General features: G+C 37.4%; 1 protein-coding gene across 1 annotated transcript in view; it reads right to left on the bottom strand.

The window, feature by feature from the left end:
• MUC5AC (mucin 5AC, oligomeric mucus/gel-forming) overlaps positions 1-20,275 on the bottom strand; it is an 81,609-nt gene that overhangs the window by 35,518 nt on the left and 25,816 nt on the right. The window contains exons 17-31 of the mRNA XM_058160442.1: positions 19,432-19,558; positions 18,159-18,411; positions 17,079-17,131; positions 16,220-16,320; positions 15,154-15,305; positions 14,922-15,060; positions 14,697-14,810; positions 13,124-13,309; positions 10,873-11,112; positions 9,155-9,311; positions 7,046-7,171; positions 6,411-6,561; positions 4,989-5,035; positions 4,682-4,882; positions 9-1,532 (exon numbers count right to left, since the gene is read on the bottom strand). Coding sequence (XP_058016425.1) covers positions 9-1,532; positions 4,682-4,882; positions 4,989-5,035; positions 6,411-6,561; positions 7,046-7,171; positions 9,155-9,311; positions 10,873-11,112; positions 13,124-13,309; positions 14,697-14,810; positions 14,922-15,060; positions 15,154-15,305; positions 16,220-16,320; positions 17,079-17,131; positions 18,159-18,411; positions 19,432-19,558 — 3,571 coding nt within the window. The remainder of the gene's footprint in view (positions 1-8; positions 1,533-4,681; positions 4,883-4,988; positions 5,036-6,410; positions 6,562-7,045; positions 7,172-9,154; positions 9,312-10,872; positions 11,113-13,123; positions 13,310-14,696; positions 14,811-14,921; positions 15,061-15,153; positions 15,306-16,219; positions 16,321-17,078; positions 17,132-18,158; positions 18,412-19,431; positions 19,559-20,275) is intronic.

Below are 20,275 nucleotides of genomic sequence, written 5' to 3'. Positions count from 1 at the left end.
GGTGGTACTGCTGGTGGTAATTATCACAGTTGAGGTGGGTGGTGTGGTTGTGGTTATCACTTCCCGTGTTGGTGTTCTAAAGGGCGTTGTGATTGAAACTGGATGGCTGGTGCTCGAAGTGGCAGTTGTTGGAAAGGATGTTGTTTCAACAATCTGAGGTGCTGTAGATGGCAGCTTTGTTGTGTGGTATTGTGTAAAAATTTGTTTTTCTGTTGTCTTAGTTACTTGTTTTGTTGTTGTTAATATTGATGTAGGTATTTTTGTTGTTTTCAGTGATGTAGTAGTTATTTTGGAGATTGGTGTTGTTATGCTTGTTGTAAAAATTGTTGTAGGTATTTGTGTCTTTGTTGTAGTTGGAAGAGGTATTGTGGTGGTTACTCTGGTTTGTTCAGATGTTGTTGATCGTGTACCTTTTGTTGGAAGAAATGTTGTAGTTAGAGGAGCTGTAGTGGAACTTGGTTGCATAGCAGTAGTTGTCAATGAAAATTTTGTAGTAGAAATTGTAGGAAGCGTGGTTTTATATTTAGTAGTGGCAGGCGGTAATGTAACTGTAGTTGTCTCTTGAACTGAGGTAGATGTATGTTGTGGTGTTGTTATATTTGGATTTGTTGTTCCTGAAGTTGTAGTAATGATTGTAGAAGTTGTTTGAGGTGTTGTGACCCTTGTTGAAGTTTTTGTAGGAGTTGTCAAGCATTCGTTGTTGCAGCAATAGACTTTAATTTGATAGTTATAGCATATTTGCAGCATTCCCATCTGATCTTTATTTCTGCAAACAAATCCAAAGGATACATTGCACTGGACCTTTTGGCCAATTTCAACAATAGTTTTATTAGGGAATTTCTCAGCTCTGCATTCTATATGTTCTGGGTTTTCACAGATATCTTTTCCCGTGGCTTTAATAATGTCATATGTTTCAAAATCGCCTTCATTATCCAATGTAGGAAAATGCACATCATACCATTCTGTCCATTTGCAGATAGGCGCGCAAGTTGTTTTCTTCATCATTTCTGTTGTTGGAGATCCAGTTTCCATGGTAGACGGGATTGTAGTGCTAGTAGGTAAAACAGTGATTTCTGGGGTTGTTGTTAAGATCTTAGTGGTTCCTTTAATTGTACTTGTGAAAGCAGTGGTACTTGTCAAAATAGTAGCTGGTACTGTAGTTGTTTGAATTACTGTGGTAGTTTCAGGTATGGAAGCTGTAGTATAATTGCCACATGGTACAAAGCTACAGCATAGAATTTTGATTTGATAATTTTGGCAGATTTCTGGATGCTGGTCCATATTATTACAAATTAATCCAACTGTCCTGCTGCATTCTACTTTCTGGCCCAATGTAGTTAATGGAGTATTGGGGAATTTCTCTGCTCTACATTCAACAGCTTTTGGAGTTTTGCAGACTTGGTAGCCTTTAGCTCTTAGATTGTCAAAAGTTTCAAAATCTCCATCATTATTTCCCGAGCCAGGCTGCATCCCATCATACCACGCTGACCAATGACATACTTCCTGAACACAGACGGATGTAGTCATGGGCACTGGAAAAATATTAGAAAGATAAATTAATATGTTGCATCTGATTCCAATGAATATTTTCTAATAATTGTGAGCATGCAAATGATACCCTGAAACAACTGTGTCTCAGAACAGTTTTTTAAGGTCCGAGACCATATATGGTAATAGGGTCAGTGGTTACACATATAGTTTCCTCCTTTTTCCTCTTGATGGCTTTGGGAGAAAAATCCCTCTTTTAGACTCTCACATGAGGAAACAGTGATTTTCAGCAAAGATTTTCTGATGGAAAACAATTACAGGAAGTCTAATTGGCTTCCTTCCCAGGACATTCTACTCAAGATCACTGATTTCCTGCTGCTAATGGCAATGAGGAGCAATACTTTTTAGCATGGTGGCTGAGAAGAAATAAGTGAGAGTGCATGCCTTGGTTTTGTGATAACTTAATTGATATTTTTAATCACACATTACCCACAGCACCTGCTAAGCAGAAGCACTTTTACATATTTAATATATTGAAGAGACAAATATGCATGGAGTGCAATTAAAACATTTATTTTAACATCTAAAGTAAGTATTAAAACATTTATTTTAAAACATGAGTGGCATTGTATTGCTTCATCAGCAGCAGAATAAGTCATCTCAACTTAGTCTCAGACAAAATGGACATTCTTTTTCATTATTATTATTATATTTAGTGATTCAGAAATCCCAATAGTTAAAATGTTTCCTATGATACCATGGCAATATACCAAATGGTTTATTTTCCCATGATATCCTTCTCTGTTGCTGTAATGTGGAAATGTGGGGTAGCAAATTAAACCCACAACTTAAACTCCCTTCTCCATACAACAACCTTTTTTCATTAGCAAAACTGGTAAGCACTTTACAGAGTCTTTTCCACCTCATATCTACCCTGTCTTATATTTTTTGAACCCCGAAATAAGTGCTTGGCCTTATTTTCGGAGATGTCTTATTATTTTGGGGCACGTGGAGCAAGATGGGGCTCCTCTTGCCGTCTTACCTTATTTCTAGCTCTGTCTCCCTAACTCTAGCCAAAGGAAATGGTGGGGACCAGCTGCATATGCATTTAAATATTTTTGGGGAGGGCTTATTTTTTTTGGGGGGAGGGCTTATTTTAGCACATGCTAAACTCGATTGGGCTTATTATCAGGGAATGACTTACTTTAGGGGAAACAGGGTATAGTGTGCTGAAAAGGCCATTTTACAAGTTTAAGCATATGTTAAGTATTTTTATTCCTAACTTCAGGGGCTCATATTTTATTAAACCAATCAAATAGGCAACAAATAGTCAAAATAAGGAACATCTTATCAAACTCGCACCTGTTAACAGTGGTGTTCCCCAAGGTAGCGTTTTAGGACCCACACTCTTTATACTTTACATAAATGACCTTTGTGATCATATTATAAGCAACTGTGTTATCTTCACTGATGATATAAAACTATTCAATAGCACTAACAATGCTGCTACCCTACAAAAAGACCTTGACTATGTGCCAGAATGGTCAAATAATTGGCAACTCCAAATCTCAACCAACAAATGCTCTGTCTTACACATTGGCAAAAAAAATCAGAACACAAAATACAAGCTGGGTGGTTATGACCTAGTAGATGACCCTCACTCTGTCAAAGACCTTGGAATACTCATCTCAAATGATCTAAGTGCCAGAGCTCGCTGAAACAGCATTGCCAAAAACACATTAAGAGTTGTTAACCTAATCTTGCATAACTTCTTCTCCAGTAATATTGGACTATTAACTAAGGCATACAAAACTTTTGCTAGACCAATTCTTGAATACAGCTCATCTGTCTGGAACCCACACTGCATATTGGACATTAATACAATTGAACAAGTCCAGAGATATTTTACAAAAGAGTCCTCCACTCCTCTGCTCACAACAAAATACTTTATGCCACCAGAATTGAAATTTTTGGCTTAGACAACTTAGAACCTGACTCTGTGGTTTCTTCCCCAAACCCCCAAAACTTTAAACTTAGATTGTCTACTTTCGACCTCACCCCATTTCTAAGAGGTCTTTAAGGGGTGTGCGTAAGTGCACAAATATGCCTACCGTCTCTGTCCTAATGTTCCCTTTATTTGTATTCATTTCATGTATTCAAATCATGTTTATACTTGTATCTCTTATCTAATACATGCATGACAAAATAAATAAATAAATAAATAAATAAATAAATAAATAAATAAAGTCCCCCCCTCTCCTTGTCTCCCCTTAAACCTCTGTCAGGAATTTCCTAAGAAATTCTCATCATGCAAAAAAAAAAATTGCTACCAATTGCTGCCTTCCATTGAGGACCTGTATACTGCATGAATCAAGAAGAGGGCAATGAAAATATTTACAGATCCCTCACATCCTGAACATAAACTGTTTCAACTCCTACCCTCAAAACAATGCTTTAGAGCATTGCACACCAGAACAACTAGACACAAGAACAGTTTTTCCCCGAACGCCATCACTCTGCTAAACAAATAATTCCCTCAACACTGTCAAACTATTTACTAAATCTGCACTATTAATCTTCTCACTGTTCCCATCACCCATCTCCTTCCACTTATAACTGTATGACTGTAACTTTGTTGCTGGTATTCTTATGATTTATATTGATATTGATTGCTTCCTGGTTGCTTATTTGTACCCTATGACTATCATTAAGTGCTGTATCATTAAATATTAAATTTGTACCTTATGACTGTCATTAAGTGTTGTAAATGTTGTACCTTGATGAAAGTATCTTTTCTGTTATGTACACTGAGAGCGTATGCACCAAGACAAATTCCTTGTGTGTCCAATCACACTTGGCCAATAAAATTCTATTCTATTCTATTCTATTCTATTCTATTCTATTCTATTCTATTCTATTCTATTCTATTCTCATCAAACTGCTTTTGCAACTAAAATCAAACTAAAGATTAAATGAATCAGTTTGTTTTAAAACTGAAAATATCTGAATTTTCTGAATCCTTTTATCCCAGACATCATAAGCTTGCACATTACGGACATTAACCTATCATATACACACTAACATGTATTAAACTTTTTATAATAATATGGCCAACAATCATTTTATTTCATTTCATTTACTAAAGAAAAAGATAAGTCCACAGAGTTGTTTGAATTTGTACCTGAAGTAGTACTTGCTGGTGAAGTGGTGTTAGTAAATACAAAGACAGTAGTAGTGGGAATACTGGTAGGAGTTGTGGAACATGGAAAGATATTCCTCTCAATTGTGCCATTTTGACTGCAAATTGCAGTGATGCACCCTCCAATGCCATCAGTTGTATTATAGATGATCTCGCCAGGTTTGCTTATCTTTCCTTCATAGATACAGTAGCATTCTGTCATTTAGGAAAAAAAATCAATTGGTTATTAAAGTTGTTTCAATTCTCACAATAGCTGATCCAAATAATCACAACCCACATCAAATCAACACAGTCTGCTTACCATTTTCATCATATCTGCAGTCCTCTTCACTGTCCATTGAACAATAACTGTACGGAAACAAATGAGCGCAGGTTAGAAGGCTGCTCACCATTTTAAAAAGCAAAACAGGTTAAAACAAATGTACTTATGTACAATTGGAATGGAATCATGCAGGAACCAACACATTATTACAAGTAGATCCAAGTCATTGTGTGGAAACGTCCTGATAAAATTTCTGGAAAAATAAAAAAGCTTCCTGGCAAATTCAGAATTTATAAACAGATTGACCATTTTCTTTGTAGAATTCTTATTTTTCCCTTAAATAAAATTAAGGGAATAATAAAATTATTTATTTATAAATATTTGTCCCTTAAATATTTGTCCCTTTAATAAAATTAAGCTTTATTAATTATTTTTTAGAAAATGTCTCTCCTCACAAGAATTGGGGGTAGAGAATGGGTACTGACGATCCTGTGGTCTAAATCAGGGGTATCCAACCTTGGCAACTAAGACTTGTGGACCTCAACTCCCAGAATCCCTCAGCCAGCAAAGCTGGGAGTTGAAGTCCACAAGTCTTAAAGTTGCCAAGATTGGAGACCCCTGGTCTAAATGGAGCAAAATAGCCGAGTGTCAAATTTATTAACTGTATGGCATTTTTTCAAGAAATCGATCCTCAGAAGACTATTTCAAAATGTTGCCTGCTAATTCTTGCTCCTGTTTTATGAAACATAATGCTATTTCATGTAAGGCCTCTGCCAGACCTTTAACTTATCTGGAAGCTTCAATTGGTTGAGAATACAATGGTATGAGCAGTTATGCGTACTTTCAAAAGACCTCACACTGCAACTCTATTCTGTGAGCTGCTCTGGTTGCCAGTTTGTTCCCAGGTCCAACTCAAGATGCCTGTTTTAACCTTTAAAGCCCTTCATGGCACGGGATGAGGCTATCTGAAAGACTGTCTCTCGCCATTTACATTAGCTCAACCCATCAGATTTTGCAGAGATGGGATACTGCAGATACTATCAGCTAGGGATCTACACTTGGTGAGTCCCAGGAGATGTGCCTTCTCTACTGTGGCACTTCATTAATGAGTATTGTTCCCCTCCCAAATTAGACTAGCCCCACCCCTTTTGATGTTCTGAGAGGGCCTCAGAACTTGATCATGTGACTAGGCCTGGGGTTGCCACAAAACAGATTTGTCTAGGTGACTCTACTGTTAAGGAAGCCATTTTTAAAAAATCCTCCCTTTACTTCTGCTTGTATTTTGGGAATTTAGAATTATTTATTGCCATGTTTTTTATATATATTTGTACTTGCTATTTTTACACTTCTTGCTTTATCCATTGTTGTGCATCACCCAGAGTCACCTTTGATGAGATGGGTAGTTGTGTAAACTTAAATAAATAAACTTCACAAGTCTGGCACTTTAAGCACAAGTCTTACCATGATTGACAGCTCTTTTCTGAAGGCAATTTTTCTCCTGGTTTATAATAGTTTTCTTTATCATCAAAGCAGCCACACTTATCAAGGGAGACACAGTCCATCTCATCTTCATTAAAGTAGGGTTTATCGTCTGGACATTTTGGATAGCATCCTACAGTAAGAAAGAGAACTTAATGTAAGCTTTTCATCAGACAAAATGAGCAAAGTAGGAAATAAAATAGAGATGCGTGAGGGATAGAAAGACAAGCAAACAGTTCCAAACATTTTTCAAAATTAGGCTTAAAAAATAAATGTTAGGCAGGCAGATCAGGTAAGAGTGGGCTTTTTAAAAAAAGCAGCTTCTTTTTCATTTCAAACCAACTATTTGGTGCAAACCAACTATTCGGAATTATTTTTCATTTGTTGCATGTGCAAAACAGCATGCATCCATAACATTAAACTTATATAATTGAGAATTGAACAAATCAATTTTCATAAATTTAACACTCTGTATATAAAAGAGTTATTGGAAAAATATATCTTCACCTCTTAAATAAGTCTTGAATAGTTCCTACTATAGTAATTAGAAGAATTGGTGCAGTTTTCAGTTTTTAATGATTGTTGCAGATCAAAGATGAGATGCATAAATACTGTACCTTCCAAGTCATATAATTCAAGTGAACAATTGTGTGGATTCCTACAGGTCTTCATGCAAGAAGAACCACAAGGTTGATAATGCCATTCACACTCTCCCTTTTTATTGTAGTAATCACAGAATAAAGCTGGAAAGAAACAAACAGTTCAAGTGAAATGTGTTTGTTTTACATGAGATATCCCTTTTAATATTCTTGGTATGAAGTTATTACATTTTCTTACTTGGTAACACCATAAAGACAAGTTGGAATTAAGTACCTTTGAAACTAATACTATGAGAGGACATCTCCTATTTGTTTCATATGGGATTGTTTTGGAGAAACTCAACTAAAATCAGTGGCAGTTACTTCTGAGAGATGGATATTCAGCAATATAGTAATATATACAGAATCTGATACACACACACACACACACACACACACACACACACACACACACACACACACCCGGGCAATTTGTAAGCTAAAAATGGCTTAAATTTTTGGGAAGCCCTTAAATCTCATGAGATATCAGAGTTCTCACTGAACTTATTGTCCCATGAACAGGACATTACACTGAAAATTCTTTGAATCTAATACTAGGGGCAGGGGAAATTCAACTCCATTATACACCAGAACAATTACAACTTGTTCAAAATTATTATTCTGTTTCCACATATTCTTCTGCATTTTCTGTTCTCATATCACCTTATTCATCTGACATCTATCTTCCCTATCTAGCAAGATTTTCTTAATTTAAGGTTACATCTGATTATAGCCATTCTCAGTGGTGGGTTTCAAACTTTTTTACTATCGGTTCTGTGGGTATGGCTTGGTGGGCATGGCATGGCTTGGTGGGCATGGCAGGGGAAGGATACTGTAAAATCTCCATTTCCACCCCACTCCAGGGGAAGGTTATTGCAAAATCCCCATGTCCCCCTGATCAGCTGGGACTCGGGAGGCAGAGAATAGATTGGGGCGGGGCCAGTCAGAATTTTTACTACCAGTTCTCCGAACTATTCAACTATTCAACTATTCTCCAAAACTGGTCAGAACCTGCTGAAACCCACCTCTGGCCATTCTAGCCATGTAGTAGCACCATGGTTCAGTAAATCTCAACCTCAACTTAAAGTAATTCAAAAAATTTAGGGACTCAGGTACTCCTTCCACAAAATCGCATGTGCAAGTATGAACGCATTTCCAGATATCTTCATCGAGATATCTCATTTCCATTTTCTCGGTTGGGATGAGATGGAGACACAAGCTTGCAGTAATGATGTGACATACTAAACGTACCCATCAGCACTAAGAGGTAATACATTCAGTTCTTACAACATTTGCGTGCAACTTAAGTCCAATGGTGATGCTTTTGTATGATTAAAAATCCTGCTTGATGTGGTCCTGAGAAATGAACAAATTGTAACTTTCTCAAAGCTTGGTCTTGGGCAGCCAGAATTAGCCACTCTGTCTCCTTCTTCAACTTTCCTGCACTTAGCCATTGGCAGGGCTTGTTATTATCTGTTTTGCCTCCTATTTTTTTAATGTGCTGGCCATGCAATGCTCCCCTTCATGGATTACTGCCCTGTCATGGTGAAGGGGCTCACGTAGCTCAATGAAGCTATGAGCTATGCCGTGTAGGGCCACCCAAGACGGACAGGTCATAGCAGAGAGCTCTGACAAAACGTGATCCACTGGAGAAGGAAATGGCAATCCACTCCAGTATCTTTGCCATGAAAACCCCATGGACAGTACAAAAAGGAAAAAAGATAGGATGCCGGAAGATGAGCCCCTCAGGTTGGAAGGTGTCCAGTATGCTACTGGGGAAGAGCGGAGGGCTAACATAACATAACATAACAACAGAGTTGGAAGGGACCTTGGAGGCCTTCTAGTCCAACCCCCTGCCTAGGCAGGAACCCTACACCATCTCAGTCAGATGGTTATCCAACATTTTCTTAAAAATTTCCAGTGTTGGAGCATTCACAACTTCTGCAGGCAAGTCGTTCCACTTATTAATTTTTCTAACTGTCAGGAAATTTCTCCTTAGTTCTAAGTTGCTTCTTTCTTTGATCAGTTTCCACCCATTGCTTCTTGTTCTACTGTTGTCTACTCCTTATTCCTGGGAAGGGTACTCACGACAGATGGATGGAGTTCTCCAAGAGATGCATGCACCAGCCTCCTGACATGCCTGGGCATATGCAGCTACAGCTGTACAGAAACATTCACAGTCTCCTCCAGTGTCGCAAGCACAGGCATCAGATACACACGCTTCGTAATATTTAGTTGGTTCAACCTAGTAGGAAAATAATGAAGCTAATTTGGCATGTGTCTTAGTTTTGGTAGGTGAGTTTGATATTATGGGAAGATATTTTCTCCCAGTTGCCATTCTTATATTTCTGACCAAATCCTTCTGGAGAACTGACAGTATTGATCTATATTCTTTCTTTCCTTTATACAGTACCATTTGTTGTAGTAACAACTGCATGCACAAAGCAATTTGTTGTAGTCATGAAAGCAATAGTTTTGGGGTGCAACTGGTAGACGTGAAACAGTTATGAATCATCTTTCATTAGCAAGGGATCAGGATGCAATTTGCAATGAAAGAAAAAGGTATTCTCTAAATCTATTACGGAACTGTTCAGATCCAACAATTATTGGACATGTTACTATCAAGGATACAAAACTGAACCATAGTGGGATCTGCTTTTGATTTTCTCTTGTAGAGATAATTGACTTTATTAAGGATTTAAATGGTTGCAGTGACCAAGGCAATGTACACATTGTAAAAATGGAGATAGTATTCTTGGTAGCCCACCAGTAATGTAATGTATTGCTACTTAGTCATAAAAGGATTAAAGGTTAGGTTATGACAAAATATATATTCAGGGTATTTAGCCTAAGTTTAGAGCAAGATTATGTATTGATTAGATCCACCATTAATGCTTCATATTACAGAGCATCCAGTAATGTGTTTCAGTTATTAATATTCCCAAATGCTTTGGGCAGATGTCACTTAGGACTAATTAAAAAGGAATGTAGACATACTTGTGGATAGCTTAAACAGTGCTAGAAAATTCTGAAAGCAAGAGGTATGATACCCACTTCACATTATACCACTAAGATCTATTAGCAACCATATTTAATGCCCCCTCCAGTTACCATGTCAGGTTTTTCAAAGAATAAACAGAGCCTGAGAGGACAGAATTGGTAGTAAGAAGGGCTCCCAGTTACAAAGGAATCCTTCTCTGAGAATTACGAAACAAGTTTTATTTATTTTTGTAATCCTTGGAATGCCAGAATGATAGCATCTTCTTACAGTTGCTTGATTTGTGGCTATTATATCTTCACCTAAGCAATTACATGCATGCAATATACAGCTAGACCTTGACTTATGAGCACAATTGAGCCCAACATTTCTGTTGCTAAGCAAGGTAGTTCTTAAGTGAGTTTTGCCTCATTTTTTGATCTTTCTTGCCGTAGTTGTTAACAGGATCACTGCAGTTGTTAAGTAAATCATGCAGTCATTACAGTGAACCTGGCTTCCCTCATTGATTTTGCTTGTCAGAAGCAAGCTGGGAAGATTACAAATGATCATCTGGTCCTGGGACAATGCAACTTTCAAAAATATATGCTAGTTGCCAAATGCCTGAATATTGATGATGTGACCATGGGGATGCTGCAGTGGTCATAAGTGTGAAAAATGGTCATAAGGTTTTGTTTTTGTTTTTGTTTTTTGCAGTGATATTGTAACTTTGGTCAAAAGTTACCAAACCATTGTAAGACAGGCATTACCTGTATTGGATAAAATTTGTTCAAATGATCTATGTAATCTTCTGACATGGATCTGTTCATACCTGAGGATGGCAGAGAGCAAATGTCTTGCTGTTAATGATGCTACACTGCCTCTGCGCCCAGGAACTCCTATAGGGATTTGCAGAACATGGATCCCTGGTGCTTGGGGCATCTGGACAAGTGGGAGAAACTTTCCAGCTGTTACCAAACTCCAGGACATCTCCTATTACAGACTGGCTCCTGGTGGTGAAATCATTGATGTCATTGCCATCATAGTTTCCACAAAGGCCACAGACCTCACCCTGCACAGAGAAAAGTACAAACAAATTGAAAGCTGGACAGAGATGGTTCTAGCTTTAGCAATCTAACCATTTTAATGCTAAAGAATGTGCATTACTCAGAGACCTTTAAGTATATTTCTCACACATAGTTTGAACTCATGTACTCAAAGCTGTATATGTTAAAGACAAACCCAAGTCTAGGAATGTTTAATGTGGATTCACAAAACGATTAAGGATTTATGAAACCAATACATCTTTAATGACACTGAAACAGCATTGTGTTTCATAGCAATGAAATAAACATGCCTATCTCTCCCTAATCCTAATTTATTCCAAAATTAGTTTTAAGAATTGATTTTTTTTCTTCAAAAGCATAACATGGTTGTTGTTCTGAGAAAGTATTTCCTCAAAGCTGTTTGAGTTCCTCAAACTATTAAATAATCTGTTGCTGGGTATTTTACTCTGTGATCATTGTCGCATGAAATACACAGTTCTTTTCAGTGGAATAAGGCATTGCTCAAAATGAAAAAAAATCCAAAAATATGAAATGACATTTTCTACAATGTTGTGTGTGCAAATACTTGTGTATCATACATTGAATAGCCCAGTTTTGAAAAGTTATCCTTGAATGGAGCACAAGTATCCCTAACAGAACTAAAAAGCTTACATTTCATAGAATGAGCAAATGGGGTCTTTCCTCATGCAAAAGATTTGATTATATTGAGCTTGTCCTGAGATTGGACACATTAATAATTAAGTTTAATTGATACAAGGCAACTTCAGCAACCAGGATTTAGAATATTTGTTTTCAAACATGTCTTTAAACAGATGTCTCCAGCTATTGGTCATGATAATTGGGAAATTTTGAGAGTTCTCATCCCAACTTATTTGGAAGGAAAGTTGTGCAAAGCTGGTTTAAAATTAAACAAATCATAATGTCAATCAAAATTTATCTACTAATGTGATGTCATTGTAATTATTGATCCAGAACTAGAGAAGCTGAAGTTCATTCCTATATTCAGGAATAGATGCTCACTGAGTGGTAATTTTATTTTCTGCCCATCCAATCTCAGGATAGTCACTGGGGAAAAATGGTAGGAGAGAGTACTCTGTATTCTGTCTTGGTCTTCTGGAAACAGAAATGTAAGTTTTTGAATTTCTTTCAACGATATGGAACTTGGTTCCCCAACCTTGGCAATTTTCAAGTCTATAGACTTCAGATCCCAGAATCCATAGTAGTATGGCTATCAATGAGAATTTTGAGAGTTGAAGTTCACTCATCTGGAAGCTGCCAAAGATGTGAAACATTGGCAAGAAAATTAGAGAAGGGAGTATGTGAGGTCTGTGCTTGTTCATATTTCATTGAACCATAGTTCAGTGTGGTTTCCAAATATTGCTTTTGTTATATGTTGACAATCAATTCAAGGGACACACACACACCTCTTCAGTTATTCACAGAATTCATCAGGAATGATTCAAATTTCTGTATAAATACCAATGTTAAATAGGGTCAGTCCACCCAAATAAAATATTTGCAGTATTTCTGAAATGCAAATATTTATGCTATAGCCAATCTGTGTTCTTACAATGCAAAAAAAGTCAGTTAAGAATGTTAGTTATAACAATGTCAAAGAGAATTGTCATTCCTAATGACCATGTTTATTGCTCTGCATAATATCTCAGAACATTGTCTTGCCCTTTGCGTTTTATACGACAATATTTTCACTGTTATCAATGGTTCTAGCAACCAAAATAATGCTAAATTGATTGTAAAGTGGAACCATAATAGGATCCATTTAATAAACCAACTAAATATTTAAATGTGCACATTTAACTCTTAAACATTGTTCTTCATTGACTGTATCATTATATTATGAATTCATTCTCTAACAATTTTTCAGTGCAATTCTCCAGAAACGAATTTATTTATTTATTTATTTATTTTATTAGATTTTTATACCGCCCTTCTCCCGAAGGACTCAGGACGGTGTACAGCCAACTATTCAGTTTCTATTTTGCATTCACACCTCACCTTAAAGTCTGCTCCGAGTTTAATGAACAGACTGGTTCTCTTATCCCATATCGTGATCACGTCTCCATTAAAAATTTCAATCACCATGTAGATGCCCATGTATCGGATCTTGAACGGCACTTTGCCTCCACCAGGAAGTCTCTGTATCACCTCAAATTTTCCATCTGTAAGTAGTAACTCATAGTTCTAAAAGATAAAATACAAGCAACATAAATATTTGTACATATATCTAGCAATGGAGAGAGCCAGTTTGGTGTCATGGTTAAGGCATCAGACTAGAAACCAGGAGACCATGAGATCTAGTCCTATCCCTAGGTATGAAGACAGTTGGGTGACCTTGGGCCAATCACTTTCTCTTATCCCTAGAATATACGAAAGGGCAAACTACTTCCTAAAAACTTTGTCATGAAAACTGCAGGAATTTTTCTGGGCAGTCGCCCGGAGTCAACATTGATCAAAGACATACCACACACAGAAACCACTCACACCACCTATCAGTACTATTACTTCTAATAATTTCAGTTGGAGATTCCCATTATTGGCAAGTTCTGCACTGGCATTTGGATATTTTTACAAATATAATGCCCTATGCTTACCATATACTATTTCAAGATTTCCACTTATTATATAAAGATTTCATATTACATGCTTTGTTGCTTTGTCCATGCTACATGTTTTGTGCATACTACAGGTTATAATGTTTTTACCTTCTCCTAAATTACTTACCCCAGCGAACACCTTAATGGCTTTTGAACAGGTAGTCCCTGTAGAGCCGCAGGGGATATTCTCTGTGATAACCCGGAAAGTGTCTTTATTTGTCTTATTTTTACCACATTGATTCTGCAAAAAAGAATGTGGCATTAAGTTTTTATGAACAGACTGGTTCTCTTATCCCATATCGTGATCACGTCTCCATTAAAAATTTCAATCACCATGTAGATGCCCATGTATCGGATCTTGAACGGCACTTTGCCTCCACCAGGAAGTCTCTGTATCACCTCAAATTTTCCATCTGTAAGTAGTAACTCATAGTTCTAAAAGATAAAATACAAGCAACATAAATATTTGTACATATATCTAGCAATGGAGAGAGCCAGTTTGGTGTCATGGTTAAGGCATCAGACTAGAAACCAGGAGACCATGAGATCTAGTCCTATCCCTAGGTATGAAGACAGTTGGGTGACCTTGGGCCAATCACTTTCTCTTATCCCTAGAATATACGAAAGGGCAAACTACTTCCTAAAACTTTGTCATGAAAACTGCAGGAATTTTTCCGGGCAGTCGCCCGGAGTCAACATTGATCAAAGACATACCACACACAGAAACCACTCACACCACCTATCAGTACCATTACTTCTAATAATTTCAGTTGGAGATTCCCATTATTGGCAAGTTCTGCACTGGCATTTGGATATTTTTACAAATATAATGCCCTATGCTTACCATATACTATTTCAAGATTTCCACTTATTATATAAAGATTTCATATTACATGCTTTGTTGCTTTGTCCATGCTACATGTTTTGTGCATACTACAGGTTATAATGTTTTTACCTTCTCCTAAATTACTTACCCCAGCGAACACCTTAATGGCTTTTGAACAGGTAGTCCCTGTAGAGCCGCAGGGGATATTCTCTGTGATAACCCGGAAAGTGTCTTTATTTGTCTTATTTTTACCACATTGATTCTGCAAAAAAGAATGTGGCATTAAGTTTTTATGAACACAAATATGGAGACTCAAGGCTAAAAAATTAGAAATTTATGATAGCAGAAATTGATTGAGGAAAACATTTAATACCTGGACTAGTGTGTATTCACAGACTCCATTGAAAGCATATCGTTTGTCATCAAAGGTGATATAATGACCATCTCCGTAAACTGAGCAAGTTTCCAGACAAGGTTTATTAGAGCATATCCACTTTCGGTTCTTGCATGTGCTAGGTAGCCAAACACATACTAGATATTAATAGGCATGCATTGATGCAATATAGATGCAATCTGCTTTATATCAGCCATCAATTTATACATACCAAGTATTACATTTATCTTTTATAGTTTCTCCTGGTTTGTATGTGGCTTCATTGTGAACACATGGACATTCTTCTGCAGGTATACATTTGCCTGTGCCATCAGATACTAGCTGATCAGGACATACACAACCAGAGACACACTGTGCACTGTACTGCAATAACAGATTAACAAAAAGTGTTACATGACAAAACTGTATGACAAGAAGTAACATTTCTAAGATATCGTACAAAGGAAAAGTGATTTCAAATTAGCACCAGTTCTTCTTACTATTTTTAATGTGTACATTGGTGTTTCAATTTCCCTTTCCTCCAGGAATTTTGATAAATAGCAATAGCACTTAGACTTATATACCGCTTCACAGTTCTTTACAGCTCTCTCTAAGCAGTTTACAGAATCAGCATATTGCCCCAAACAATCTGGGTCCTCATTTTACCCACCTCGGAAGGATGGAAGGCTGAGTCAACCTTGAGCCTGGTGAGATTTGAATTGCCAAATTGCAGGCAGCCAGGCAGTCAGCAGAAATAGGTTGCAATACTGCATTCTAACCACTGTGCTACCATGGGTCTTCACAGATATGAAGAGGGCTTCCTGAATTTTTATTTTTATGCATCTCTGGACAGTGACTTGGCATAAGCTTAATAAGCTTAATAGAATCAAACATCAAAGTATGCAGAACCTTGACTAAGCCATGCTTGTTAAACAGGTTTACGGTATTATAAGAATTTGTTCTCCTTTCTCCCAGAAAGATCTGATAAGACTTTTAGGTACTTCATTAACCATCATCTCTTGTAACCTATCAGACTGATTTTTATTTGGCAATATCTTCCTCAAGTGATAGGAAGATAGTGTGCCAAATTGTGCTGGCAGTTTCAGAGACAGAAAGACAATTTTCATTACCGTCAATTACCTGCTGGCAGACAGCTTCACTTAACTGATGATAATTTCAGTTATTAATATGCTGTTTTATTTATTAAATTTCTAGTCAGCATTTTCACTCAGAAAACAATCGCACACAAGCTGAAAAAGCTAGTAAAATCAGACCCACTTATAACCAGCCATACTTACACATCCCATATCAAGTGTCTGGCAACTCTTCTGACATTCAACTCCATGAGCGTTAGCTGTGGCATTGTTACAATCAAAGTAGACCATAGGAGCATCACAATCTGGAAGGAAAAAAAAAATTCTGTCCGAGATTTTATCTAGGTAATCGCACAATTTGTATTATGCCAAAATTTAGATTTTATGGCTGCAACTAACATGGGATTCCATGTTAGAAGAATCACAATCTTGTTTTATTCAGGTTTCTTAGTTTCGAATCGTGTTTCCTGAAGTTGGAAAAGGCCTCTTAATAATCACAAAATTAATATAATTGATCAAGTTTTCAATTTGCTTGTGAAGTACACAAATTAAATCCACATGAATATTCATATTTCAGTTTTAGAAACAGTGGTTGGATTGTGGGCCTTCAATGGCTGTCCTCCTCCTCTTGCAACCTCCCCAGTCCTTCCAATTTTGGTTTGGAGGGTTGAGGACATCTTAGAACAGAATTCTGCATGTTGCAGAGGAATGAGAAATCAGCAAAAAAATCAGTTGCACATCTCTTGGCTGCCAGAATATCTTGAGCCAACAACTTTGTTCAAGGAATTCTCCTCTTGTAGGAGTTGTATTAGATCTAATTCGGTGTTTATGTCTAGATAAGCCAATCAGGTATTCAGTTTCCACAAATCTTGCCATTTAATGGCACCATTGCCAGATTTGTGTGTGTGTGTTTGTGTTGCTATTATGACAAATTAAATAGCAAACTTGTTCATAAAGTACTGCACTTAAATACTATGCTTGCTTTAGATAGATTTCCCTTGCTGGATCTGAATAAGGCTGGAAAACCATCATAATAAAACAGGGAATAAAATGGTGGTTGTACCTGTTGGTGGTTTCACTTCCCCAATGCACTGAAGCTTGCCTTGTACACAGGTACTGTAAAAGAGTAAGACAGCTATTATATTGCATTAAATGTAATGAATTTATAGTCCTGATTTAAAGAAACTACTTTGCTGGCTGAGATACTCTAGGAGTTGAAGTCCACGAGTCTTAAAGTTGCCAAGATTGGAGACCTCTGGTTTAAACTATAAGTAGTTTCTTTGTTAACGAGGAGGCGGAGGAAAAGGAGGAGAAGGAGAAGGAGAAGGAGAAGGATAAGGATAAGAAGGAAAGAATCTTTCAGAATATATTGAAATACTAAAAGGCATTTGTTTTTAATCACAAGTTGTTAGAAGTTAGCATATCTTTTATTTAGGGTCTTTTCCTATGGATATTTGAAGCATTTCTGTTAGAAATGGATGGGCCACAAATTCATATAGGTCAACTGTATTATTATTTTTTTATTATTTTTTTGTTTACATTTATACCCCGCCCTTCTCCGAAGACTCAGGGCGGCTTACAGTGTATAAGGCAAAACACTGTATAAATTATTGCCAACTTCCCTTACTTTTACCACTTTACCTTTGACTTATCTTAAAGCAAACAATACAAAAGTGAATCCCTTTCTGATTAAGTTCAGTTCTATTTCGGTTTTGCTAGCCTGTTTTCAAAAATAATAAGTTCTTCTGTCTCCCAAAAGGCTTGGGTTTTCAAATCCAAATCCAATTTCAAATTCGTAAATGACAGATTTGATCATTTAGAAGTATCTTAATGCTCCAAATATTTACAGATGGAAATCTGGAAAAAAAATGGAAATACTACAAGCTATTACAAAATTGATCAATAGGTACTTCCATTCCACCTTTAAAAACTCAGCTCAGTGTAAGTGAAGTAAAATAACAGCCCTACACCAGGTTTGAAGTTTTATTTGTTCTAGTAGATGAAGTGACTTTGCAAAAGCAGTCGTGGTCCCGAACTGTCAGCTCACAAGTAAGGCTGAATACTCTTGCTTTCCCCTATAATTTTGTTCCACTGCTTTCTGCTATTTCTCTTTCCACCACTATGTTTATTTTAAGTCTCTTACCACATGATGCCGTTGTCATGAACCACCTCTCCAGATGGAATGGCAGATCCTTTGTGGTAACAAGGGCACTTAGAGGCAGGCACACATTTGCCACTGTCGTCCAGGTATGTCCCTTCTTCACAGGTACATCCATCCACTGGAGAGAACTTGATTTTGCAGGTGACATCAACCTCACTGAGAGCTCTGCAGGTGGCTTGACAGGTCTCAATGTTGTAATGATAAGTCCAGGTTTCAGGACAAATTTGGAATTTGGCTTGAGAAGAGAAAAAGGAAAAAGAATTGATTTATTGGCAAGATTCATGTAGCAATTATGACTAGAAATTCCTACATACAACAAGTTGCAGTGGTTCTTTCAGTCTCTCCCTCTCCCCCGCCTCTCCCCCTCTCCTCTTCTCTCTCTCCCCCTCCCTCTCTCTCTCCCTCTCTCCCCCTTTCACTCTCTCCTCCCCCTCTCTCTCAGGGGGAGCTCCGCAAATATCTGCATCTCCCTCCAAACATCAAACATGTTCTGCAACCCCCAAAAACAAAACTCATAAAATAAAAGCTCCTGACCAGGAATTTGGTCCAATTGAATTATAGTAATTCAATTGTTGAAAGAGCTGCATTGGCTTCTGCTACTAGCGCAGTTAAAGTACTGGATATCAACCTACAAAACCTACAGAAACTGAGAACAGGATCCTGAAGGCAAAAGGCTGGAGGGCATGTGAACCACTAGATGCCTTGAAAGGAGAAAGAAAATTTCAGCTGTTGAAAAGCAATAGGAGTCCATTAAAAGTTCAGTCATCAGAAGAAGAGGTGGCTAGGTTTAAATCGACCCTACCCACAAGATACGAGGCATGAGAAGTTTGCACATGCAAACTTGAGGCATGAGAGGCTTACGCATGCAAATATATTTTAAAATAAATGTAATAAAAGTTTTATTGACTGATGTGCCTGATTCCAAGCTAATTTTGGAGTTATTTTTTTAAAGTAGTTTATTCTTCCTCTTCTCTGAAAAATAAGACAGCTTCCAATGGTCTGAGATCCTTCAGGAACATTTTAATTCAGTTAAAAGCAAGTAGGGATAGTTAGAATAACAGTTGGAGGGGATGTTGGAAGTCTTCTAGAGATCCTGTACAAAACCAGACAAATGTCCAATCTTTCCTTAAAAACCTCCAGTGATGAAGCACCTACAACTTCTGAAGGGAAGCCATTCCACTGATTAATTGTCTGTCAGGAAATTTCTCCTTAGTTCTAGGTTGGTTCTCTTTTTTATTTGTTATTCTAAACTTACCACAGACAGTAGTCCTCCATCCACTTAGCAATACTCCTTTAGCAGCACAGGCCCTGACATAAGCTGAGAGAGCAGCACACATGCAGTCCTCACTCTTTTCACAGTTACAGGTGTCAAACATGCAGTTCTAGGGAAAAAAAGGACCTTCGGGTTAAGAAACATCACCTTCCTTCAGAGATATTTCCCTTTATAACACTTTACCTAACTCTGTGATCTCTTCCCATAATCCCAAAAGCTTTAACCAAAAACTTTCTAATATTGACCTCACCCCATTCCTAAGAGGACCATAAGGGGTGTGCATAAGAGCACAAATGTGCCTACCGTTCCTGTCCTATTGTTTTTCTTTTTCTTCTTCATATATATATCTATATATATATATATATATATATATATATATATATATATATATATATATATATATATATATATATATATATATAGGTCTTTGGTTGTTCGGGTTTTCTCCCGTGTAAAATTGAAGTGTCTTGGCGACGTTTGACGAAGTCTCATTCGTCATCTTCAGGCTTCAGCTTCGTGCTTCTGGGAGCAATGTGATCGCAGCTGTTTCTTCCTTTTAACTGCTAGTGGGGGTTTGAACTGATTGGGTGGGAGCTTCAAACCTCCCACTAGCAGTTAAAAGGAAGAAACAGCTGCGATCACACATTGCTCCCACTAGCAGTTCAAACTCCCACTAGCAGTTCAAACCCCCACTAGCAGTTAAAAGGAAGAAACAGCTGCGATCACACATTGCTCCCAGAAGCACGAAGCTGAAGCCTGAAGATGACGAATGAGACTTCGTCGAAACGTCGCCAAGACACTTCCAATTTTACATCCTTGGATCCTT

The sequence above is a fragment of the Ahaetulla prasina genome, chromosome 1 (assembly GCF_028640845.1).
Source record: "Ahaetulla prasina isolate Xishuangbanna chromosome 1, ASM2864084v1, whole genome shotgun sequence".
Classification (NCBI taxonomy): domain Eukaryota; kingdom Metazoa; phylum Chordata; class Lepidosauria; order Squamata; family Colubridae; genus Ahaetulla; species Ahaetulla prasina.
The sequence above is the reverse complement of the archived record's forward strand: the minus strand, read 5'-3'. Positions and strand labels throughout refer to the sequence as shown.